Source organism: Pseudochaenichthys georgianus, unplaced genomic scaffold (assembly GCF_902827115.2).
Source record: "Pseudochaenichthys georgianus unplaced genomic scaffold, fPseGeo1.2 scaffold_650_arrow_ctg1, whole genome shotgun sequence".
Lineage (NCBI taxonomy): Eukaryota > Metazoa > Chordata > Actinopteri > Perciformes > Channichthyidae > Pseudochaenichthys > Pseudochaenichthys georgianus.
This window is the reverse complement of record NW_027263205.1, coordinates 51,479-78,600: the sequence shown is the minus strand read 5'-3', so window position 1 is coordinate 78,600 and position 27,122 is coordinate 51,479. Positions and strand designations below refer to the sequence as shown.

General features: G+C 45.8%; 1 protein-coding gene across 1 annotated transcript in view; it reads right to left on the bottom strand.

Annotated features, from left to right (window-relative positions):
- Positions 1 to 915: 915 nt before the first annotated feature.
- LOC117443644 (PHD finger protein 14-like) overlaps positions 916 to 27,122 on the bottom strand; it is a 70,819-nt gene continuing 44,612 nt past the window's right edge. The window contains exons 7-8 of the mRNA XM_034079549.2: positions 26,017 to 26,134; positions 916 to 1,751 (exon numbers count right to left, since the gene is read on the bottom strand). Coding sequence (XP_033935440.1) covers positions 1,662 to 1,751; positions 26,017 to 26,134 — 208 coding nt within the window. The 3' untranslated portion in view covers positions 916 to 1,661. The remainder of the gene's footprint in view (positions 1,752 to 26,016; positions 26,135 to 27,122) is intronic.

The following is a 27,122-nucleotide window of genomic DNA, read 5'->3' as shown; positions in this document are numbered from 1 at the left end:
GATTATTTCTGAACCAGTATGGAGCTCAAATGCTTTTTCTCTTGCGGGTTTATCACGAGGTGAGTTCTTTTTATTTCCTGTGCTCCCCAGCACAGGTTAGCTCTGAGTGCTAGCGAGGCTAGTGTAAGAAATTAAAATCAATGTTTAATGACGTAATCTAGTTTAAACATACAGTAAGCTTAACACTGTTTTACTTTGAAAACATCTCCCGTTAGCATTAGCTTGTGGCTAACGTTGTTGCAAACGTTTATTTTGAAAAGCTTTACTGGAAGGAGTCTCCGGATATCAACAGTGACGTCACTTCCGGTCTTACGTTAACAATGATTACAGCCGTTAAAATGCGTTAAATAAAAAGTCATGAAAGAGTGTATGAGGAGAAAAGGTGTGTGGAGTGATGCAATGACCACACAGCGTCTAAATCCTGTTTTACACGATATCGGACATAGAAGAAAGCGGAGGGAGGACCTCATTTTCTGTGGCCCCGCAAGAGCTTGCAAAGAATATAATACGCTTATTGTACGGTTACATGCCACTTTACAGAAGCAGGTTGCCCATAAACTACATGTCCCACAATGCATCTCGTTTTGTGACATGCCACTGAAGAGACTTGCAGTTATTTGACTTCTGCTTTCAGACGTAGTTAATTACTAAGTTATTATCCTATCCGAGGCAATTCAGAGGCAATAATGTCATATAATACATTATTTTATATATATATTATATATTTTTATAGTTACAACCTTTATGCGAATGTGGCCCGCGATGAAATTGAGTTTGACACCCCTGGGTTAGGGTCACCTCGATGGGTTAGGGTCCCCTCGATGGGTTAGGGTCCCCTCGATGGGTTAGGGTCCCCTCGATGGGCAGATTTCAGACATGTAATGTGCATTAGAAAATATAAGACACTTTCTGCAGATCAGATTTATTGGCACTTTAAGGGACAGTCTCAAATCTAACGTAAACTCTCTGAAAACAGTCTAAATCATATTTAGGATATAACACACCCTTTAGTATCAAATCACTCTCTGGATTAATTCATTATTAGTTGGTAAACTTTGCAAAACATTAGAGATCCAGAGACGAGGTCAGAGGGACGGAGACACACAAGAAGAAAAACCAAATCTACTTTACGGAGAAAGTGAGCAACATCTCTGCGTCGACACGAGGAAGATTTTAATATAAAACAGATTGGTATGTAGCGCTAAAACAAACGTAACTTCACACAAGTGAGACGTAAGATGGGAGGTAATAAGCTGAGATATAAAAATAAAATCCTGCAGTCAGATGTCCGGTGAGATGCGTGTAAACACTGAGGATCGTTAGTGTATGAAAATAGATCGCATGGAAAAACATCAGAGACAGATCTGTGTGTGTGTGTGTGTGTGTGTGTGTGTGTGTGTGTGTGTGTGTGTGTGTTTTGTGCTTCATGAAGATGTCTTAGAGATGTCCTTCCAGCCTCGTTCATAAAAAGTACAAACTCTACCTTTAATGGAAAGATATCACCGTTTAAATAGTGTTTTGTTTCTTCTAAAATACACATCTGTGGCTAAGCTATCTGCGCTAAGCTATCTGCGCTAAGCTATCTGCGCTAAGCTGTCGTACACTTTGGGAGGCTAGAAGAAAGTTACGTGTGCTGTCAGTCTGGAGATAGATGCTAAGACTCAGTTTTGGATTTCCTGCTCGGCTGCTTCCTCTTTCACCGACTCTTCCTCTTCCTCCTCCTCTTCCTCCTGATGCTCCTCCTCTTCCTCCTGGAAACACAAGACACATCATAAAGTTACACCAGCTTTAAAACACACGTTTGAATGTCACAACAATAAAAACGCTTGGGTTTGTTGGCATAATAGTGTTGGATCATGGGAGTTGTAGTCCTGGTTGTCAAAGGCTTAGTGGTTCAGGTAACTGGACGGAGATGCTAATAGCTAAATGCTAACGTTTGTATAGCTTGTTGTTTATTTGGTAACACAAGATCCCACTATGTAGGAGCCATCATGAGCCGCAGAGGTTTTCTCCTCTCATAAACAACATAAATAAAGCACGAAATAAAGCAGGACGTTAGAAATCAGTGTTCTTTAGGAGGACACTGGGTGGAAGGGCTACGAGCTAAATGCTAACGTCTGTATAGCTTGTTTATGTGGTATCCCAAAGAAAGGCAGTTTTACCAGGAGCCAAATATAACAGAGGGTTTCTCCTCTCATAAACAACAACATAATTGCTGGGTTAAAACATCGCAAATAAAGCAGCACGTTAAAAATCAGTGTTTCTTAGGAGGACACTGGGTCGAAGAGCTACGAGCTAAATGCTAACGTTTGTATAGCTTGTTTATATGGTAACACAAGATCCCCAAAAATAGGAGGTTTTACCATGAGCGGGTTATTACAGTGGCTTTCTCCTCTCATAAACAAAATAAGAATGGCTGAATAAAAGCATTAAAATAAAGCAGCAAGTTATAAATAGTTTATTAAGAGGACACGAGTCTGAAGGGCTACGAGCTAAATGCTAACGTTTGTATAGCTTGTTAATATGGCGTTTTATCATGAGCCAAATATTACAAAGTGAGGGTCTGAGTTAGTGAAGGAGACAAAGTGAGGGTCTGAGTTAGTGAAGGAGACAAAGTGAGGGTCTGAGTTAGTGAAGGAGACAAAGTGAGGGTCTGAGTTAGTGAAGGAGACAAAGTGAGGGTCTGAGTTAGTGAAGGAGACAAAGTGAGGGTCTGAGTTAGTGAAGGAGACAAAGTGAGGGTCTGATGTAGTGAAGGAGACAAAGTGAGGGTCTGAGTTAGTGAAGGAGACAAAGTGAGGGTCTGAGTTAGTGAAGGAGACAAAGTGAGGGTCTGATGTAGTGAAGGAGACAAAGTGAGGGTCTGAGTTAGTGAAGGAGACAAAGTGAGGGTCTGAGTTAGTGAAGGAGACAAAGGGAGGGTCTAAGTTAGTGAAGGAGACAAAGTGAGGGTCTGAGTTAGTGAAGGAGACAAAGTGAAGGTCTGACTTAGTGAAGGAGACAAAGTGAGGGTCTGAGTTAGTGAAGGAGACAAAGTGAGGGTCTGAGTTAGTGAAGGAGACAAAGTGAGGGTCTGATGTAGTGAAGGAGACAAAGTGAGGGTCTGAGTTAGTGAAGGAGACAAAGTGAGGGTCTGAGTTAGTGAAGGAGACAAAGTGAGGGTCTGATGTAGTGAAGGAGACAAAGTGAGGGTCTGAGTTAGTGAAGGAGACAAAGTGAGGGTCTGAGTTAGTGAAGGAGACAAAGGGAGGGTCTCAGTTAGTGAAGGAGACAAAGTGAGGGTCTGAGTTAGTGAAGGAGACAAAGTGAGGGTCTGAGTTAGTGAAGGAGACAAAGTGAGGGTCTGAGTTAGTGAAGGAGACAAAGTGAGGGTCTGAGTTAGTGAAGGAGACAAAGTGAGGGTCTGATGTAGTGAAGGAGACAAAGTGAGGGTCTGAGTTAGTGAAGGAGACAAAGTGAGGGTCTGATGTAGTGAAGGAGACAAAGTGAGGGTCTGAGTTAGTGAAGGAGACAAAGTGAGGGTCTGAGTTAGTGAAGGAGACAAAGTGAGGGTCTGAGTTAGTGAAGGAGACAAAGTGAGGGTCTGAGTTAGTGAAGGAGACAAAGTGAGGGTCTGAGTTAGTGAAGGAGACAAAGTGAGGGTCTGAGTTAGTGAAGGAGACAAAGTGAGGGTCTGAGTTAGTGAAGGAGACAAAGTGAGGGTCTGAGTTAGTGAAGGAGACAAAGTGAGGGTCTGAGTTAGTGAAGGAGACAAAGTGAGGGTCTGAGTTAGTGAAGGAGACAAAGTGAGGGTCTGAGTTAGTGAAGGAGACAAAGTGAGGGTCTGAGTTAGTGAAGGAGACAAAGTGAGGGTCTGAGTTAGTGAAGGAGACAAAGTGAGGGTCTGAGTTAGTGAAGGAGACAAAGTGAGGGTCTGAGTTAGTGAAGGAGACAAAGTGAGGGTCTGAGTTAGTGAAGGAGACAAAGTGAGGGTCTGAGTTAGTGAAGGAGACAAAGTGAGGGTCTGAGTTAGTGAAGGAGACAAAGTGAGGGTCTGAGTTAGTGAAGGAGACAAAGTGAGGGTCTGAGTTAGTGAAGGAGACAAAGTGAGGGTCTCAGTTAGTGAAGGAGACAAAGTGAGGGTCTGAGTTAGTGAAGGAGACAAAGTGAGGGTCTGAGTTAGTGAAGGAGACAAAGTGAGGGTCTGAGTTAGTGAAGGAGACAAAGTGAGGGTCTGAGTTAGTGAAGGAGACAAAGTGAGGGTCTGAGTTAGTGAAGGAGACAAAGTGAGGGTCTGAGGTAGTGAAGGAGACAAAGTGAGGGTCTGAGTTAGTGAAGGAGACAAAGTGAGGGTCTGAGTTAGTGAAGGAGACAAAGTGAGGGTCTGAGTTAGTGAAGGAGACAAAGTGAGGGTCTGAGTTAGTGAAGGAGACAAAGTGAGGGTCTGAGTTAGTGAAGGAGACAAAGTGAGGGTCTGAGTTAGTGAAGGAGACAAAGTGAGGGTCTGAGTTAGTGAAGGAGACAAAGTGAGGGTCTGAGTTAGTGAAGGAGACAAAGTGAGGGTCTGAGTTAGTGAAGGAGACAAAGTGAGGGTCTGAGTTAGTGAAGGAGACAAAGTGAGGGTCTGAGTTAGTGAAGGAGACAAAGTGAGGGTCTGAGTTAGTGAAGGAGACAAAGTGAGGGTCTGAGTTAGTGAAGGAGACAAAGTGAGGGTCTGAGTTAGTGAAGGAGACAAAGTGAGGGTCTGAGTTAGTGAAGGAGACAAAGTGAGGGTCTCAGTTAGTGAAGGAGACAAAGTGAGGGTCTGAGTTAGTGAAGGAGACAAAGTGAGGGTCTGAGTTAGTGAAGGAGACAAAGTGAGGGTCTGAGTTAGTGAAGGAGACAAAGTGAGGGTCTGAGTTAGTGAAGGAGACAAAGTGAGGGTCTGAGTTAGTGAAGGAGACAAAGTGAGGGTCTGAGTTAGTGAAGGAGACAAAGTGAGGGTCTGAGTTAGTGAAGGAGACAAAGTGAGGGTCTGAGTTAGTGAAGGAGACAAAGTGAGGGTCTGAGTTAGTGAAGGAGACAAAGTGAGGGTCTGAGTTAGTGAAGGAGACAAAGTGAGGGTCTGAGTTAGTGAAGGAGACAACGTGAGGGTCTGAGTTAGTGAAGGAGACAAAGTGAAGGTCTGAGTTAGTGAAGGAGACAAAGTGAGGGTCTCAGTTAGTGAAGGAGACAAAGTGAGGGTCTGAGTTAGTGAAGGAGACAAAGTGAGGGTCTGAGTTAGTGAAGGAGACAAAGTGAGGGTCTGAGTTAGTGAAGGAGACAAAGTGAGGGTCTGAGTTAGTGAAGGAGACAAAGTGAGGGTCTGAGTTAGTGAAGGAGACAAAGTGAGGGTCTGAGTTAGTGAAGGAGACAAAGTGAGGGTCTGAGTTAGTGAAGGAGACAAAGTGAGGGTCTGAGTTAGTGAAGGAGACAAAGTGAGGGTCTGAGTTAGTGAAGGAGACAAAGTGAGGGTCTGAGTTAGTGAAGGAGACAAAGTGAGGGTCTGAGTTAGTGAAGGAGACAAAGTGAGGGTCTGAGTTAGTGAAGGAGACAAAGTGAGGGTCTGAGTTAGTGAAGGAGACAAAGTGAGGGTCTGAGTTAGTGAAGGAGACAAAGTGAGGGTCTGAGTTAGTGAAGGAGACAACGTGAGGGTCTGAGTTAGTGAAGGAGACAAAGTGAAGGTCTGACTTAGTGAAGGAGACAAAGTGAAAGTGACGGAGGTGTGGGGGGGGGGGCAGCGGTGATTAAGCGACTCTGACAGATACAATTACCCCCCCCAGAGGTTAATACACACATCTCCAGCAGAGTGTGATCACAGGTGAAGACCCGAAGCCTCCACAGATTATCATTCTCTGCACGTCACGTTCTCTCTCTCTTCTCAGTCCCTACATCTCGCCCACTTCCTGATCGGTGTCTCCTCGAGCAGACAATTCTTAAACGTGGCTCCAAAGATTTCACGTATTCTGAAACAATTGTGAAAAAGCGATGATTCCAGATTCTTAAATATAACAATAATAATTTCTATAGCGCCTTCCACGAAACCCACGCACGCTTTACAACGGGAAGACAATGAGGACACTTTGACAGCATTTTGAATAATTATAATAACGCATTTTATAATATAGGCGCCGTTCAAGATACGAGAGGTTTTAGGAAACACTGAATAACATCTTTGATTTCATTCATATGAGAAAGAATGAGATCAGTGCCGACAGCCCGTCCGTAGTCTCTTTACCTCTCGTGTTCACAGGGGGTTCATTAGCGTGCGTCGATACAGCTGACGATGAACAGATAACATTCAGCCTCAGTCTCTCTGCTCAACCCTTTAAAGTATTTTGTGAGGCCTTCTAAAATGTTTTTAAATATAATTAGGGTTGTAGTTGAAGAGTTTGTAAATGATGGCGTTGCCTGGAGTGGCCACGCAATCGCACAACGGCACGTCCATTAATTCCACAACCACACACATGGATTAATTAAGTTAAATATATTTAGCTGTTAAACTACAACAAAGCACTGCATCTAAAGCCTTAACGTGATATGGGAGGCGTGTGGTGCAGTGGGTTGTCCGTAGGTGTTCGGATCAGGGGGTCACAGGTTCAAACCCCGCTGCAGTCAGCATGTCGTTGTGTCCCTGAGACAGTATCCACAGTACTGAGTATGGAAGTCGCTTTGGATAAAAGCGTCTAACACGTGACATGTAATGTAATGATATCTGTTTCCCTCTGGCCAGCAGGGGGAGCTGCAGCCTGGACTGTGAGGATCTATGGCCAGCAGGGGGAGCTGCAGCCTGGACTGTGAGGATCTATGGCCAGCAGGGGGAGCTGCAGCCTGGACTGTGAGGATCTATGGCCAGCAGGGGGAGCTGCAGCCTGGACTGTGAGGATCTATGGCCAGCAGGGGGAGCTGCAGCCTGGACTGTGAGGATCTATGGCCAGCAGGGGGAGCTGCAGCCTGGACTGTGAGGATCTATGGCCAGCAGGGGGAGCTGCAGCCTGGACTGTGAGGATCTATGGCCAGCAGGGGGAGCTGCAGCCTGGACTGTGAGGATCTATGGCCAGCAGGGGGAGCTGCAGCCTGGACTGTGAGGATCTATGGCCAGCAGGGGGAGCTGCAGCCTGGACTGTGAGGATCTATGGCCAGCAGGGGGAGCTGCAGCCTGGACTGTTAGGATCTATGGCCAGCAGGGGGAGCTGCAGCCTGGACTGTGAGGATCTATGGCCAGCAGGGGGAGCTGCAGCCTGGACTGTGAGGATCTCTGGCCAGCAGGGGGAGCTGCAGCCTGGACTGTGAGGATCTCTGGCCAGCAGGGGGAGCTGCAGCCTGGACTGTGAGGATCTCTGGCCAGCAGGGGGAGCTGCAGCCGGGACTGTGAGGATCTCTGGCCAGCAGGGGGAGCTGCAGCCTGGACTGTGAGGATCTCTGGCCAGCAGGGGGAGCTGCAGCCTGGACTGTGAGGATCTCTGGCCAGCAGGGGGAGCTGCAGCCTGGACTGTGAGGATCTCTGGCCAGCAGGGGGAGCTGCAGCCTGGACTGTGAAGATCTAATTATCTATTTAAATATATCGGCTATATCTCATTCGTTATATATAAAAACCAAACACACGTGTGAGCCGTGAGGAAGGTAGGTAGGTAGGTAGGTAGGTCCCTAATCTAGGTAGTATAGATGGATAGATGGATGGATGGATAGATAGATGGATGGATGGATGGATAGATAGATGGATGGATGGATGGATAGATAGATAGATGGATAGATAGATAGATAGATAGATGGATAGATAGATAGATGGATGGATGGATAGATAGATAGATAGATGGATGGATGGATAGATAGATAGATAGATAGATGGATGGATGGATGGATGGATGGATAGATAGATATGTACTTTATTGATCCCAATTTGGTACTTTTTCGCGTTGTAAATCCAGTGTTTTCCAGTGATGCACGTGCACTCCGCTCTGCATCAGCCAGACGACTCGCTGCACCCTCGCTGCGAGGGGGACCCAAGTTCCATCAGCAGGAACACGTGGGTTTGCTGTCCTGGCTCCAAGATGGTGGAACGAGCTCCCATTGACATCAGGACAGCAGAAAGCTCACACACCTTCCAGACTGAAACTCATCTCCTTCGACTCCACCTCGAGGATAGAACTACTAACAAAGCACTTATATACTAACAAAGGACTGGCTCCTCTAAAGCCAGTCGAGGAGCACTTGAAATGATTGGCTCTTTGAAACCTGATGTACTTTATGATTCTGTTTTCTTCAAGGCTGTGTCTTCCTGGTCGAACGCACTTATTGTGAGTCGCTTTGGATAAAAGCGTCAGCTAAATGTGATGTAATGTAATGTTTTATTATTATGTGTTGGCATAGGGGAAAATAAATATGCTGATAGACTGTAAACACAAATCTCATACTTTTTCATAAAATTAAAAATAAATCCAGCCCGATCACATGACCCATCCTCTGCTCTTGCTGGTTTCATTGTCTTGTTGTTCTGCTGGTGTTTTGTTTTTGTTTTGAGTACGGCGACCACGAGAGCCTTGAAAGGCGCCGATATAAATAAAATGCATTATTATTGTTGGTTCCAAATTCTGTCAAAAATATACATCTTTAAGAAGCTATCGAATATTGACAATTAATTGTTGTTTAAAAGGGAGTTTCAAAGCCGTCCTAAGTGAAGATGCACTTCCTGTCTGAGCGTCAGTGTTGGGAAAGTTCACTTTCTACATGAACTAGTTCAGTTCACAGTTCACACATTTTAAAATGAACTAGTTCAGTTCATAGTTCATAATTCAAAATGTTGAACTAAAGTTCATGGTTTCAAAAATGAACTAATTTATAGTTCATAGTTATTTTTTCAATACGTTGCTGCGAGCTATTATTTGTCTCCTGGATGTTAATGGGCCATTTCAATTTTTACAATATCCTCAGAGGGCCGTACAAGTTATTGACCTCTGCTTAAAAAAACTAAAATCACAGCTCATTCATTTCATTCTGTGCAAAGAAAAAGCAACCTCTTAATCCAGATATCTCACCATGACTCGCGTATGCATGCACGTGCAGGGTGCGGCGTGACCACCAACACAGAAAGATAATTTATGGACACAAGATGTGTGGACATGTATTTAGTTTCCTATCCATGTGAACATGATTTAAGTGGGGGGGACCTAACCTCCTCTAGGGGGGTCCGGGGGGCATGCTCCCCTGGCAAGATTTGTTGCACTATGAGAGCAACATTAGGAGATCTATGGACACATCTCTCAACACCCAAACACAACTGTCAGCAGATTTTCTTTTAATTTATGGATATTTGACAAATCACTCCCCTTTCAAACTGTAGGCCTATTCTTCTTTATTAATAACTGTCATATAGTATTTTATACCTGTTTACTTTATTCTCTTATTTTTTTATAACTATAATGATCATATAAAGATGTGCCTTTACCTCACTGGTTGTAGAAAAAGCTTCTTATATTCGTTAGCATAGCTAGCTAACCAGATGCTAATGATAACAACACAGTTATTGACTGTCTGATCAGTATGACAGATGAGCAGATCGCCACTGGGCTTTCAACTAAAGACACAGACACGCAGAAACTGCGGCATGTGTACGGACTTATCGGTACTGCAATTTCTGAAGTGCTGGAGTGGCGTTCTGGTGCTCTCCGTCAGAACTGCACCCCTGCTGTCAGTCGAGACATATACCACGTGATGACACGTTAGGCTCGTGTTGTGTTCAAGGACCCTGACCTTGGCCAGGAAAAACAGGTACTCGCTTGTTTAATTTTTTTGCGGTCTAGATTTCTTTCATTTTTTTATTTTTTGCGTGTGTTTATAAATTACCTCGAGGGCCGTACCAAATTGTCTCGCGGGCCGTATACGGCCGGAGGCCGGAGGTTCCCCACCACTGCCGTAGAGTCTCACTCTGAGCGAGTGCTGCTGCAGCTGCTCTCGGCTTCGTCCATACTAATTCATTCATTCATTCAATGCTCGCCGGTTCCGCGGTTCCACATTGTTTGTTGTGAGGAGTCTGATATATTTAGTATATTTATATTTTAGTGCGACAGCCAGGGGTGACAGGCGCGTACGCGTCACAGGCAGCTTGCTGTTGCCAGATTGGGTGGTTTTCCGCATTATTTTGAAGCCTGTTTACGGTGTGTTTTAACTGGGTTTTCGGCTGAAAGGCATGAAATCTGGCACACTTTTGAACGCCGTTATAATACAGTGCTGAGAATGAACGCACTTTTGAACGCCGTTATACAGCGCTGAGAATGAACGCGTTCTCAATTACGTTCAACGAGCGGAAATACAGTACGTTCAGTTCACGTTCGCCCAAAATATGAACGCGTTCATGAACGATCGTTCATTGAACGCGTTCAGGTACATCACTGCTGAGCGTGTATATAAATAACACACGTGCGTGGATCATGTAAACCAGCGTTTGATAATGCAGAGGGAAGTTTAACGCGAGCCGTAAGATGCACTTCCTGTCTGAGAGCGTGTGTAAATCACTGAACTCTTGTTAGGGCTCGTGCAGAAGCAGTAAATTAGGGTTAGGGTTAACGTCCAGGACGGCTCGTGTTTTATCTGCGGAGGAACAGGAACCTTGTCTCCAGAGCTGATGGAAACCCTCTCCACTTCTTCCTGAACTCTGGATCCTCGGCCGGGGATAAATCTGGGAGAGGAGACACCTCGTGAACCCCAGCTCCGGCTGCTCTGCTGCCATCCACCAAATCTCCCTGACAAGCCTGCCAATTTTCCAATTACTTGTGGCGCCATCCGTTATCGGAGGGCAAGTCAGCGCTTAAATGGGAAACAAGACGGGGGGGGAGGGGGCGCATGCTAACTATCTCATAAAAACTGGGAGGGGATTTAGTGCCGAGGTCCTGGAGAGCCGAGTGACACCTTTATATATACAGAGCGTGGTTCAGGAGAGGACTCTTTAAAGTAGAGACACTACATACTGATATACACCTGAACATCAGCAGGAGAGGACTCTTTAAAGTAGAGACACTACATACTGATATACACCTGAACATCAGCAGGAGAGGACTCTTTAAAGTAGAGACACTACATACTGATATACACCTGAACATCAGCAGGAGAGGACTCTTTAAAGTAGAGACACTACATACTGATATACACCTGAACATCAGCAGGAGAGGACTCTTTAAAGTAGAGACACTACATACTGATATACACCTGAACATCAGCAGGAGAGGACTCTTTAAAGTAGAGACACTACACACTGATATACACCTGAACATCAGCAGGAGAGGACTCTTTAAAGTAGAGACACTACAGACTGATATACACCTGAACATCAGCAGGAGAGGACTCTTTAAAGTAGAGACACTACATACTGATATACACCTGAACATCAGCAGGAGAGGACTCTTTAAAGTAGAGACACTACATACTGATATTTGACCGCAGCCTCCTTCAGATCCCCTTCCTCCTCACCCTTCCTCAGATTGCCTCCCCCTCCTCGTGTATCTGGCCTTACAGTCAGCCTGATGGCGTGAGTCTGCAGAAATGGTGCCTGCAGCACTCTTTAAAGTGTGCGAGCGGTTAGTCATGTTGGTGTCAGAGTGGAGCCTCTTAAGAGTTGTTTGGGGAGGAAGTGACTGTTGGAGAGCGGTCCGTCACTGCGTGGCATTTTCAATCTGCTCTGAAATATCCGAGGCGGCAATTAAAAAACTTTGGGAGGATATTTAAAAGATGCATTTGCTGACTCGCTGCCGCTTAAGGGCACCGAGCTGCTAACACGACATGTTCCGACGCTTATGGCCTTATAACATCCGGGACATGCGTCAGCAGATCTATTGCCTGTCCACGTCCATCAGAGACAGGTCAGGGTTCATTTAGCCTCAATGTAGACCAACTTCCTGTCTCTGGTTTGGGTCTTTGAACTCTTCAGAAAGATATCAAGATATTCACGATGGAGTGACTGCGTGAGCAAACCATGACAACGTCCTGCAGACAGGTGTTAGAGTTGCTTTGGTGTCGACTCAGACCAAGGGCGCCGGAAGCGGGGGGCCGATGCCGCGGCACACACCCCGTCTCAATAACTCCCCTCGACTCTAACGTCGCATCTAAAACGCCATCTGATCTAGCTGTGTATATTTTGTTATTTGTGATTGTTATATTCAATCTCCTTAGCAACAGGCATGTTTGAAGCGTGTGAAGGGAAGATGGCAGCTCTCACTCCACTCTGCTGTTCCTCAGCGCCGCCCCCCCCCCTCCCTCAGCTGACATTATGAAGGTAAGAGTTTAGCAATCATAGATAACACGGCAGGGTCCGTTACAGTTCGATTTCATCTGGTTTCAAATAAACAAAGTCTTGGCTTTCAGAATATTAAACTTGTTTCGGCAAATTGAGAACACACACACACACACACACACACACACACACACACACACACACACACACACACACACACACACACACACACACACACACACACACACACACACACACACACACACACACACACACACACACACACACACACACACACACACACACACACACACACACACACACACACACACACACACACACACACACACACACACACACACACACACACACACACACACACACACACACACACACACACACACACACACACACACACACACACACACACACACACACACACACACACACACACCACCAGACCAGTAATCCAAATGAAAATATCTTCCCTCCGTTACTACTTTGATCATTTGCTAATAACCAATCAGATCGATCCAGAGGAGAGGAAACTTTGAAGGCCTTTCTCTCAAAACGATGACTCGGTGACAGTCGTTATATAATGTGACATATTTTGCTTAATATTTCGAGAACAATAACAATCCTGATATCATTAGAAAGCCAGGAATCTCCTCTTTCAAATAGGACATTGTCACACCATTCAAATGTATGCATGTAAATTACGACCAATAAGAAAGCTTAAGGCCCTGACACACCAAGCAGTCACCAGAGGACTAGCTGACGCTGAAGTCGGCTGTTGCCTGGCCGTGTTCTCCTGCGTTTTGGCCATGTGTCGCACGGGAACACACCGCACCGACTTCAGTGCGTGAGTGGCAATAACTCTCCTTACCAGCAGGCGGCGGTAGTGTGTATTCGTCATTCAAAAGAGGCAACAACCGGAAGACAGAGAAGAAGAAGAGTGTCTTTTCTCCGTAATATCATACAGAGCTGGCCTCTCCTGGATCAAGGTGATGAGCAGGTCTTCGTTTGCATCATTCCAGATCGCCATGATGAGATGAAAATGAATAGCAGTCTGTGTGTGCCTTCTTACATCCTTTGTTTTTACGTCCCTCACTTCCGCTCCGCTTCTCATGCACTGATTCGCTAGCTGAACAGCCAATCAGAGTGATTATTTGGTCCGACTGCCAGACCCGATGCATGGCCGATTCAACATGTTGAATCGGCCATGCATCGGGTCTGGCAGTCCAAATAAGGCGTGTCACGGTCGACGGTGCGGGACACACCAACCTGACTACGGCGCCGCGAATGCCCGACAGCCTCTGACTCCCAACATCGGGTTGGTGTGTCAGGGCCTTTAGATGTGTTTATGTGTTACGTTGTTCTGTGTGTCAGCCGCTAACCAGAAAGAAACAGTTGCAAACATGTCAGAAGAACCGGCGCATAAGAAAACTAAATACTGTGGTTGAACCGAAGCAGGCTGCACGGAGGTTTGTCGTCGGGAGGAAGGAACGATGTGTGGGCCGTGTGTTTCACCGGAGAGCAGTGAGCAGAGGGTCCTGTCGTCCTCCTGAAGACCCTCCCAGACTTTCATTTGCTCGCGCTACTAAAGAGACACGTTACCATGGAAACCAAACAATGGTGTAGCTGTATTGAAGTCCGAGTGGAAACGGTAACATTTGGTGCGTTATGTTCAAATCAGATTTAGTCAGAAATGCGGGATAAATATGACTCCGGGAGGAAATCGGGAGGGTGGGCGGTATGCCACACACAGACCAAAGCTCACTCTCTCTTCGCTCTGGTTCTGGCCTCCACACACTCTCGAGGAAGACTCCTATGTGACGATGACGTCCCTGTGGACTCTCGGACTTCATCTCCGCTTTGATGCATCAGAAAAAGCTGCAACATATTATCTCATTTACAATCTAGGAAACGCATCAGCAAGCCGTCACATATCTCCACTTCGAACGGACCGGTCAGAGTCGCTTTGCTTAGACTCGCTTAGACTCGCTTAGACTCGCTTAGACTCGCTTCGACCGCATCTCATTCTCTGTTGAGCTCTGGTTCTGGTCTCCTCACACTCTTGAGAAAGATATTAAGACATGCCCCATTGTTTCACTGCATATGCAAACGCACATAAACATCCTACAGACAGATGTTGTTGTTGATTTGGTTTCAATTTAGCCGCTATAATAATAATAATAATAATATATTTAATTTATATAGCGCTTCTCATCTGCCAAGACAAATCTCGAAGTGCTTCACAACAAGGGATACTGATACACTTTGAGAGATTAAACAAATAATTGTAATAATAATAAGAAATAAAATATAAAATAGAGTACAAAAATAAAAGTCGGAGATAGCGATAAAAATGGCAGTACTCCAGGTGTACCGTGCTCAACGTTTATTGGAAGGCCCGCCGAAAGAAGAGGGTCTTAAGGCCGGTTTGAAGACCTCGGTGGAAGGGGCAGATCTCAGCTGAGCTATACTCTCTCTCTGAGCTCTGATCGGTCTCAGGCCGCACGGAAGACGTCCCGTTGGTCAGTCAGTTCGTCAGTGCGTTTGTTCTGGATGTTTAGCGACACTCCAGCACATCTTGCATATCCAGAAGCCCTAAAGAACCAGCTTAAACGATGCTGAGCGGCTCTATAGATCCACAGCGTAACATGATCTGGATTCTTACATTACTTTTAGAGACATGAACAGCCTACAGGGAAGACGAGCCATCGTGAACCCTCTCTGCCAACGCTCCGGAGTGAGACGGATATTTTCTACATGTCTCTAAGCAGCTTTTATATAAACGAAGACGATGAGGTGCTCCATGTTTTAAAGCTTTCACATCCAGACGGATCAAAACAGAGACAACTATTATTCCTTTGGGCTGAAATCTGCGTTTAGAAAAGAGTTCAAACCTGCAGCGTGTTTTAAATGTGTGGCGTTTGTTTCATTCAGAGTGACGGGCCTGCCGTGGCATACACATCTCCATCAGCCCCCGAGGAGGAAGAGGAGGGCTCGTTTCCCCCGCTGCTCTTCCTCAGGCTCGACGATAATGAAATGCACTTTCCTTTCTTCACGTTAGAGGAGGGGGGTGTGCTTTTCTAAAGGGCAGCGCAGAGCTGTCATGTGATGAAGACGAGGGTGGGGACAAAGACGAAGGGTCCAGCTTTACGTCCTGCTGCGTACACCATTAAACCCCCTGAGAACACACACACACACACACACACACACACACACACACACACACACACACACACACACACACACACACACACACACACACACACACACACACACACACACACACACACACACACACACACACACACACACACACACACACACACACACACACACACACACACACACACACACACACACACACACACACACACACACACACACACACACGGCATTCGTCACATAATGATCCGTTAACGAGTGAGACGGGTTTCTCTCTCTCTCTCTCTCTCAATACAAAATAAAAACAAATTGAAATTCAAATAGAAAAAATAAATAAGAATAAATTCTACTCAGTTAAATTGTGTTAGAATTTTTTTAATAATTTGATTAAAACAAAAATAATCAAATTTCTCCTCTAAAAAAATACATATTAATGCAGTTTATCTTCTAAGGATGATGCTACGTTTGGTAGGTAGAAGCACATACTGCTGAGTGTGTGTGTGTGCGTGTGTGTGTGTGTGTGCGCGTGTGTGTAGATGACAGAGGTGGCAGAGGGTCATAAACAGCAGCTTCATTAGGCTACGTTACGCACTGCACCACACACACACACACACACACACACACACACACACACACACACACACACACACACACACACACACACACACACACACACACACACACACACACACACACACACACACACACACACACACACACACACACACACACACACACACACACACACACACACACACACACACACACACACACACACACACACACACACACACACACACACACACACACACACACACACACACACACACACACACACACACACACACACACACACACACACACTTCATGACTGAGCATATTTGCAGGTCCCATTCCCTTTATGATGAAGGGCGTTCTGTAACGTCTCGCTCTCAGAAACGTATTTCCATGTTTGTGAGGCGAGACGGGCGACGCGTGATTGAATCAGAGGTACAATTCAGAAGCAGCAGAAAACCACAGAAGAAGAAGAGGAGGAGGAGGAAGAGGAGGAGGATATACATGTTTGCTGTTCTCCATCCGGAGCCTTTAGGATGGAGCAGAGCCTCGCAAACAGGCCGAGGGCTCGGAGAGACCAACGAGCACTTCTGAGATGTTCAGGGAAATCATATATTATTCTGAGAGTCACTGATTCTTTCTTTTTATTTGCAGAATACAGATTTATAATAATAAAGTCATAATTCTGAGATTTCGGAAAAAAAAAAATATTATTTATTTCTGAATTCTAAGAATAAATTAAGAACTTTTTAAAACTTTTTCTGAAAAACGTTTCGGGGGAGATTTCAGAAAAAACAATATTCTTTCAGATGATTTTTCTCCAGAAGTCTGAATAATTAAAGAACGACTTCTACGATGCTATTCGTGTATTTCAGGTTCAACAGTTTGAAAAAGTCAAACTGAAACAAACCAAGACGAACAGAACGGATCGGGTTCAGATATTAAACGGTAAGAAAGTAACGATAAGCAGAAATCAAACTTCTGTTGTCGCGTTGACTTCATTCCCTGATCGTTAAGGAGAAGGAAATCACGTAGACACACACATCGGTCTCTTCCCGTCTATCTATTGGTCCGTCCTGACGAAGACCCCTACCCAGCAACGAGCCCTTTAGGAACAGTTCACAGGCAGAAATGCAAAATAAAGTGTCTTCTGGATATTAGTCTCTCGCCCCTTCCTGCCCACGCAGCAGGAAGCGGGGCTTCTGGGATTCTTTTCTTATTTCTTAACGAAGAGCGATACAAAAAACCGCGTCAGCTTCACCGTTTACGGCCATAAAACAGAGCGAGGGTCCGCAGAGTCGCTCACGGGATCATTATAACGAGAGAATGGATCTCCGGGGGCCAAAGGCACCATCGCACACGCTCCTGTTTATCCACAAATTGGCCCCTGCGAGGGTCTTGGGCTCCTTGTTAAAGTGATGAAGGGCCTCCTCTCAATCGATTTGCTCTCCTCGCGTCCGACCCTCAGAGTTTAGCCGCTGCTCGTCTTCAATCACAATAAACGGCTTAAACTTCAGCGAGAAGCAGACGGGACGGGGCTATCACGAGGGAGACATTGTATAAGCTTGTTTCCAAGACGTGTTAATACACCAAATGTAAGTATAATAAGAACATGAGATATGAGGACATGTCTCCACGCTTTAATGTTCACAAGATCAATTCAAAATCAACTAAAAAAATCAACTAAAAAATCAACAAAAAATCAACAAGAAAACAACAAGACATCTATTAAAAATCAATAACGATTATCCAACAGTTTAAGGAGAGACTTTTTAAGAATTAAATCACATTGAACTTCAGCGTGTTCAAAACGGCAGCGAGAGGACGAGGGCACGAGAGTCGACTCAGATCAAATTAATTAATTCCACGTATTCATTATTTTATTCTGAAAACGCTCGAACAACACTGAAGGCTTCTTTCCAAATGTAGCGATGTTGCTTTGGTGAATAACGTATAACACACGGCTGGAGGAATATCGTTGGAAGAACTATAGCAACAGCGTATTTAAAACTATTTAAAATACATTTAAATATACCAAATGTAAGCATAATAAGAAAATGAGAAACTACACATTTTGTTATTATCATAATTAGGAAATTAGGAACTGTCTCCGTGCTTTAATGTTCTTTTCACCCTCTGTCTGAAACCAGAGCTGCTCTGATTGGTCAGCTGGCCGGCTCTGTTGTGATTGGTCAACCGCTTAGGGATGTCCCGCCCCTTCGCCTATCAGGTACAATGTGTTGGAGCGCTAGCCAATAGGAGCCGAAGTGTTCCGTAGTGATGAACATACGTCGTTAAGAGAATAACACGTTATGTTGTGTTACATTTGTGCACAGAGACACAGCCGGTGCCTCCGAGCGCCGGTGAGTGATGAGGCCCGTTGCTCTCTAATGTTCAGGACACAGCGAGGCAGCAGAGTGTGAAGCTTCATCACGTTCATTAGCGTCATTTAATTTCAGTCGTTCACAGGTCAGGTGACGCAGAATCTGATTGATGGCGCTCCCTGGAAATCTTCCTCCGATGAACCGTCGACAGTGACGCGAAAAAAACACGCTGATAAACAGACGGCAGAGAAAACACCTTGAAGAAACTGAGAATACAGAAACAGAGCGCTTTCACTTGTAACAGAGTACAGCGTGGTATAAGTACTTATATTAAAGTACACAAGTCTTCTTCCCAGCACTGCTTTGGGTCATGGAGTAACTTTGAATGCACAGAGTGGGCTGCAGAGGGAGTGAGGAGAATTAGAGCTTAACGGACGTTTTGTCAACAGTTTCCTTTCCTTTCCTTTTGATGAGTGGAAAGCAGAAACTCCCACACTCAGCGGGGACTTTGAACACAACGTCTCAGATCCAGATGTGCTGCTGTAAATAAAGCTCTGAATTAAAGGCTGAGGCGTCAACACAACGGACTCTGCAACGCTCCAATCGATTCAGAACGCCCCAGGTTTATCTGAGCGCTGCAGAAACACAGAGCGATGATGACGAGTCTACTGAAGCCTCAGAGCGATGATGAAGAGTCTACTGAAGTCTCAGAGCGGTGATGAAGAGTCTACTGAAGTCTCAGAGCGATGATGAAGAGTATACTGAAGTCTCAGAGCGATGATGAAGAGTCTACTGAAGTCTCAGAGCGATGATGAAGAGTCTACTGAAGCCTCAGAGCGGTGATGAAGAGTCTACTGAAGTCTCAGAGCGATGATGAAGAGTCTACCGAAGTCTCAGAGCGATGATGAAGAGTTTACCGAAGTCTCAGAGCGATGACGTCTCTGAGTCTGTCCACCTGGGTGTGTCCACCTGAGTCTGTCCACCTGGTTGTGTCCACCTGGATGTGTCCACCTGGGTGTGTCCACCTGGGTGTGTCCACCTGGATGTGTCCACCTGGATGTGTCCACCTGGTTGTGTCCACCTGGATGTGTCCACCTGGATGTGTCCACCTGGGTGTGTCCACCTGGGTGTGTCCACCTGGATGTGTCCACCTGGATGTGTCCACCTGGGTGTGTCCACCTGGGTGTGTCCACCTGGATGTGTCCACCTGGGTGTGTCCACCTGGATGTGTCCACCTGGGTGTGTACACCTGGATGTGTACACCTGGATGTGTCCACCTGGATGTGTCCACCTGGATGTGTCCACTACACCACTGACTTCTACTTTAACTCAAAATGCTTGTTTCAATATTTCCTTTTATTTAAATGATACTTTTTGAAATGCACATCTGTCCTCTATGCAACACAGTACTTCTACACTGCGGTATATACAAGTACACGATCAGAGTACTTCTTCTTCACCGTTTACTGCGACCTTTGAGACTCCGGCACAGAAGAGTCTCATGTTCAACAGACGTTAAAATAAACGGAGGTCAGCCTGGCTCCCCGTCCTCTCAGACACGAGCTGAGCGGAGAACTCCCACTAATGCATATATATATTATAATCCCTCTCCCTGCGTCCCAGCCGGCAGGTGAAATTCTGTCATATTCCCTGCACTTACTGCTGGCCTTTCAGAGAGCGCCCCCCGGAAGGCAGACACGGAGCATGACTTGGCATTTGGAAGCAGATAATAAAAGTTTCTTAAATACAGCTCTCATCTCAGAGTGCTTTTAGACGCCCTCAGTGCCGTCAATTATCTCCTCTCTCTCTCGGAGGCTCGCAGAGAAAGGTCTGAACGCCCCGATGATCAGAAATGTCAAACTCTGAACGCCTCGAAAAAAGCAAGACCTGCAAACATGAGAGCAACACGTGTCGTGATGCTCAAACACGCCTGGTACATGTACGGAGGAACTCAGAGGCGATGGTTAAATCCTGCTTTAAAGCGTTATGTTGAACTTCAATGGCCGACTCAGGTGTTATACTTTAAAGGCTTTATTGTCATATGTAACATAGCGTCGGTTTGGCACAGACATCTTGGATTGGATTGGATATACTTTATTAATCCCCGTGGGGAAATTGTTTCTCTGCATTTGACCCATCCTAGTGTTAGGAGCAGTGGGCTGCCATTTTGAACAGCGCCCGGGGAACGGTGCCTTGCTCAGGGACACCTCGGTAGCACTTGGTCTTGCCGGGACCTGAACTGGTGACCTTCCAGTTGCCAAGCCAAGTCCCTATCGACTTCGCCACCACCGCCCCAATCTTCAATCCCAAGCTCCTCTAAGTAATATTTAAAGAGTCCCTATTCATGCTTTCTGTGCCGTTCCCTCTCCTGTAGCGTGTTCTATAGGTTTTAGTGCATGTAAATGGTCTGCAGAGGCTAAAATCCCAGTGTTCGAACTCCTGTAGCATGTTCTATAGGTATTAGTGCATGTAAATGGTCTGCAGAGGCTAAAATCCCTGTGTTTCCTGTCCTGCAGCATGTTCTATAGGTTTTAGTGCATGTAAATGGTCTGCAGAGGCTAAAATCCCAGTGTTCGAACTCCTGTAGCATGTTCTATAGGTATTAGTGCATGTAAATGGTCTACAGAGGCTAAAATCCCTGTGTTCCCTGTCCTGCAGCATGTTCTATAGGTTTTAGTGCATGTAAATGGTCTGCAGAGGCTAAAATCCCTGTGTTCCAACTCCTGTAGCGTGTTCTATAGGTTTTTAGTGCATGTAAATGGTCTGCAGAGGCTAAAATCCTTGTGTTCCCTGTCCTGCAGCGTGTTCTATAGGTTTTAGTGCATGTAAATGGTCTGCAGGGGCTAAAATCCCTGTGTTCGAACTCCTGTAGCGTGTTCTATAGGTTTTAGTGCATGTAAATGGTCTGCAGAGGCTAAAATCCCTGTGTTCCCTGTCCTGCAGTGTGTTCTATAGGTTTTAGTGCATGTAAATGGTCTGCAGAGGCTAAAATCCCTGTGTTCGAACTCCTGTAGCGTGTTCTATAGGTATTAGTGCATGTAAATGGTCTGCAGAGGCTAAAATCCCTGTGTTCCAACTCCTGTAGCGTGTTCTATAGGTTTTTAGTGCATGTAAATGGTCTGCAGAGGCTAAAATCCCTGTGTTCCCTGTCCTGCAGCGTGTTCTATAGGTTTTAGTGCATGTAAATGGTCTGCAGGGGCTAAAATCCCTGTGTTCGAACTCCTGTAGCGTGTTCTAAAGGTATTAGTGCATGTAAATGGTCTGCAGAGGCTAAAATGCCAGTGTCTCTCACACACTCTTCTGCAGAATTTCAGTCAGTGAAAAGACCCATAAAGTAACTTCACAAATATCCCCCAGAGTCCCATTCAATTGGTTTTGAGGTCTAACAGGAAGTGGAGAAATGTTCTGAACGTGTTTCCTTCTCTCTGTGTCGTGCAGTTTCTTTGGAAAGAAGCCTCAGCTGAATAAAATGTAACAATGTTTATTTAAAAAGGGTTTTCCTCGAGATGGGGGACTGTGTTGGAGTCCTCCATTGAGACTTGAAATCTTCTTTAATTGTTTTTGTTTATTTTCGAGCTTATCACGAAGTTCATAGATAGTTGAGTGGCGATGCGACATGATTGGATAATGCTAATTGCCTGTATTGATATCGACATTAATCAGTACTTTGATTGACTGAATCAGGGACTCCCCCCCTGTCCAGTGTCTTTGAACATCTCTCATGAACAGGTCTGAACGCTTTGCTTCTGAACGCCGCAGGAAAGCGTTCACAGAGATTCGTCTCAGCAAACATTGTTCCGCTGTCAGTAGAGACATGTTGCTGCTGGGGGGGAGAGAGCCGGGGGGGAGGGTCTCCAGTTTGATGTTAACAAGTGGGAGGCAGGCGGGGGAGGGAGAGACACTTCAGAGGGAGCTCCGGGGGGAATGAAAAGTGTTCGAGGAGGCAGAACGAGGAGGGGGGGTTTGTCTTCACTGCTAAAGGTCGACAGCAGCAAGAAGAACACGTGAGTAAAGTCTTTCTGATGAGACGAGGAGGAAGAAGAGGGGATCAGGAGGAAGAGGGGATCAGGAGGAAGAGGGGATCAGGAGGAAGAGGGGATCAGGGGGAAGAGGGGATCAAGAGGAAGAGGGGATCAGGAGGAAGAAGAGGGGATCAGGAGGAAGAGGGGATCAGGGGGAAGAGGGGATCAGGGGGAAGAGGGGATCAAGAGGAAGAGGGGATCAGGAAGAAGAGGGGATCAGGAGGAAGAGGGGATCAGGAGGAAGAGGGGATCAGGGGGAAGAGGGGATCAAGAGGAAGAGGGGATCAGGAGGAAGAGGGATCAGGAGGAAGAGGGGATCAGGGGGAAGAGGGGATCAAGAGGAAGAGGGGATCAAGAGGAAGAGGGGATCAGGGGGAAGAGGGGATCAGGAGGAAGAGGGGATCAGGAGGAAGAGGGGATCAGGAGGAAGAGGGGATCAGGAGGAAGAGGGGATCAGGGGGAAGAGGGGATCAAGAGGAAGAGGGGATCAGGAAGAAGAGGGGATCAGGAGGAAGAGGGGATCGGGCTTCAGATATGAGTACATACTGAATATGTGCAGGTGATCCTCTGTAACGGGACACGACCCGAACCCTAAAAACGGTTCTGATGTCTACCGTCTAAACACAAAACTCGAGACAATCTAAGACGAGGACATTCCTGAAGCTTCGCTCGTTTTTTGGGGGCGAAAGAACCTCGGTTTGAAGGACCTTAAAACTGAAAGGGCCACACGTCCAAGTCCCAGATCGGAAAGAGCACCGCGGAGAAATATTCCAACAGTGGGCGGGAAGCAGGAGTCATGGAGAACTGTTCGTGGCTCTGAAACGTCCCAGGAATTAAAATAAAGTCGTTGATTTCTCTCCGTGACTGAACATGACGGCAGAACAAGACGTGCCAATAATCTATTTAAAAGAGTTTCAAAGAGTGTGCTTATGAGATGTTTTGTAAAAGAAGGTATTCAAGCAACAAGAATAACAGGTGAATGAAGACGTATAATGCTTTCTGATTGAAGTGGGAATAGAGAGTAGGGATGCCAGCGATTATTCGATTATTCGCTACAGTCTCCATAATCGAATATTATTTTTAAAAATCGATTTTATTTTTATTTTATTCATTTTATTATTGATGTTTTTAGTTTTTTTTCTGGCTTAGTTTCAACCAAAATATATATAAATATATATATGCTAATAATAGTAATAGTATTAATAATTGTAAATGGCCATTGGTCACACCACCAGTTTGTTTTACTGTAAACTTGGAGGAAGCGAATAATCGATGTTGATCATGGTCAGTTTCTGGCAACCCTAATAGAGAGGGCACCAGGTTTCAGACACGAGTAACATAATGGCAGATGATCAGTAATGGGATTTGGTTTGGGACCAGACCCGAACCCTAAAAACTGTTCTGATGTCCATCGTCTAAACCAGAGGTTCCCAAACTTTTTCAGTCGGGACCCCCCAGCCCGGGTCCCATCTATATTGGTAGGGTTAATTGTATATTGTTGTAAAAACATTACATTTTCTGTGCTAATAATAAGAAAATCCAACTATCATTGTATATTTTATTATGGATTACACATGAACTAAAGTGCTTGTAATACTGTGAATTAATTTGGCCTAATTAAAACTAGCAGGCCTTCTTCCCGGAGTAGTAGATTTCTAAATTCAAATTTCTTTAAGGAAAATATATTAACTTCTATTTCTACTGCAGGTTGCAAACGATCACATCACTTTCCATTCCTATTCCACACTAGCCTCTCAGTGACTTGCGTGCTTGCTGTCCCTCGCAGGTCCTCTCAGAGCGGGCCTGCTGTTTAGAGACCGCCCCTCAGTTCATTCTCAATGTTCAGCTTTGATCTGTGTTTCGTTTAGACGGCAGCAACAGCAGAACAGCCTCTCTCACAAGTAGGGTGTTGCAAAAGGCAGCGTTAGCCCACAGCTCTCTGACCAATGAGATGTTTTCGAGCAGTGTTTGTTTACAATTGAATAATAATAACAATACATTTGATGTATATAGGTGCACTTTAAAAACAACGTCATCTCAAAGTGCTTCACGAAGCTAAAAGGAGAAATTAATAAAATAAAAAAAATCTTCCCGCGACCCCCCTGCAGTACCTCCGCGACCCACCAGGGGTCGCGCCCCACAGTTTGAAAACCACTGGTCTCAACACAACACTCTAGACAATCTAAGACGAGGACATTCCTGAAGCTTTCCTCTTTTTTTGGGGGACGAAAAAGAAGCTCAGCCAAGAGGAACTTAAAACCGAAAGGGCCACAAGTCCCAGTCCCAGTCCGGACCAATGGGGAGTGGCAACCCGAACCCTAAGAGACGCCAGGTCGCTGACATCTGCGTACACGCACTGGTTTCCACTCTGAAGCAGAGACTAAGAGGAAGGGTGTGAGACTAAGAGGAAGGGTGTGAGACTAAGAGGAAGGGTGTGAGACTAAGAGGAAGGATGTGAGTTCATGAGAGTGGATTGAACCCTCCACCTAAAATGCATGGATGCAAGGAGGCAGATGTTCAGGTTCTGATGCTGGACGTGTTTCCTGGCCTCATTGCAGGTTTCACTCACGTGCGCCTGATTCCTAGAGAACATGCCAAGCGATGAATTCCCTGGAAGTCATTTCCACGCACTCACACTTGAGGAACCTCGCCCTGAGTGCGTCTGAAGACCTCTTTGATTGGTACAGGTGTTTACACGGGGAGCGCTTAGCATCTAGAGACGGCTCTAAGCTTCCTGATGACTGCAGGTTTGTGGCCGTGGTGCCGCGTGTCCTCCTGCTCTGCTGAGCGTCCTTCAGAGCAGACTCAGCAGGACTCTCAGAGCACGCCTCTTCATTCAGACCGAGGCACTCCTCTAGTGTGATTCATGGAAACAGGCTGAACCAAAACAGGACGACTTAAACACTTTGAGCGGGCTCCGTTTTTATCTCCATGACGATTAAATCCTGCTTTAAAGGATCTATTTTCTTTAAAAGGTCAGCTCGTTTACCGTCTCATACACCTTCATATCAAGGTCTGCAGACAGAGGAGAAGAGAAGACCCCGCAGGCGGAGGCTCTCTTTTTAAACTGCTTTTATTTGTATTTACTCCCTGATTACGGCTCAGTCTGTTTTCAGGTCTAATTATCGAAGCATTTGCTTTAATTGTCAGATCTTTTAAGATATTTTACGCAAAATATCCCCAAGAATCTGATTGATCTGAGTCATCGAATTTTCAGCCCAATCGTTCAGGAAGCTGTCTGGACTATTATTGATCTCGGAGAAAAGATGGCCGGGGCGTTCAGGTGCCGTTGGAAGCATCTGTTTTCTGCTGGCGGTCCTCAACAATGAACACACACTGTGACCCATCAAACTAAACTGGCCGCTTCTCTTTCTCTCCACTGCCTCTCTTCTCCCGAAGGCAACAGTTCCCTGTTTCACATCGAAAGTCACACGATGTCCTTCCACACTTAAAATCATTCCAACGATGTTCTCAACAACAATGCATAGAAATAAATGATTATGAAAGTTGACTTTGATCCCCGAGAGTGAATACTATCATGTATTTATGTTTACGAGCCTAATAAGACAAGTCATTCAGTACCGATGGTTTGGTTAGGTCAGCGGACCCTGTGGATGTTAAAGCAGAGCTGCAGCCAAAGTGCTTCAGAGCAGAGACAGAACAACAGCTACATTTAAACAAATATATCCACCATTAAAACACACACACACACACACACCTTGGAGGAAGACGTGTCACAGTCCTGGCAGATCCAGCCGTACCCCGTCTGTTTGGGGGATTTCTTCAGGGGGGGGTCCAAACACCCGAAGTGATAGCAGAGCCGACACTGGTCACACCTGAAGAACACACACACACACACACACACACACACACACACACACACACACACACACACACACACACACACACACACACACACACACACACACACACACACACACACACACACACACACACACACACACACACACACACACACACACACACACACACACACACACACACACACACACACACACACACACACACACACACACACACACACACACACACACACACACACACACACACACACACACACACACACACACACACACACATCTATGTGAACGTGGTTTATTTGCATCTGGAAACAAAGAAATGTTTATAAATGACAATATTTGTATTTGAAGTTCAGGAGAAATGTCGTCAGTCGTTGAGAGGAACCTGAACGTGATCTATAGACAGACAGAGATATCACTTTGGCCTCTTCCTTTCCACTGCAGGTCACTGTGTTCAATTAAATAAGTCCAATCCGTCGCCACACGTCCTCCAGTCTCCAGATGAACTCCAGTCTCCAGATGAACTCCAGTCTCCAGGTGAACTCCCAGCACGTGTGAAGTGGACCTGAAGCGTCTCGATGCGTCTTCCTCTCCTCAGCTGTTGGTCTAAGTTACGCTCTGCATTCCTCTCAGTGTGTTCGTCCCGTTTGACCCCGTGACCTCTGTCCTCAGGTTCTCATTGGACAACGTGAGCCTCCCTCATCGATCAGGACTTCATTGGCTCTAATTGTGGAGTGAGTGAGTGTGTGAGTGTGTGCGTGTGTGAGTGTGTGCGTGTGTGTGCGCACGTGTGTGTCTGTGTGTCTGTGTCTCTGTGAGAGTGAGTGAGTGAGTGTGTGCGTGCGTGTGTCTGTGTGATGTGTGTGTGTGTCTCTGTGTGTGTGTGTGCGGTGTGTGTGTGTGTGTGTGTGGTGTGTGTGTGTGTCTCTCTCTCTGTGTGTGTGTGTGTGTGTGTGTGTGTGTGTGTCTGTGTGCCTGTGTGTGTGTCTCTGTGTGTGTGTGT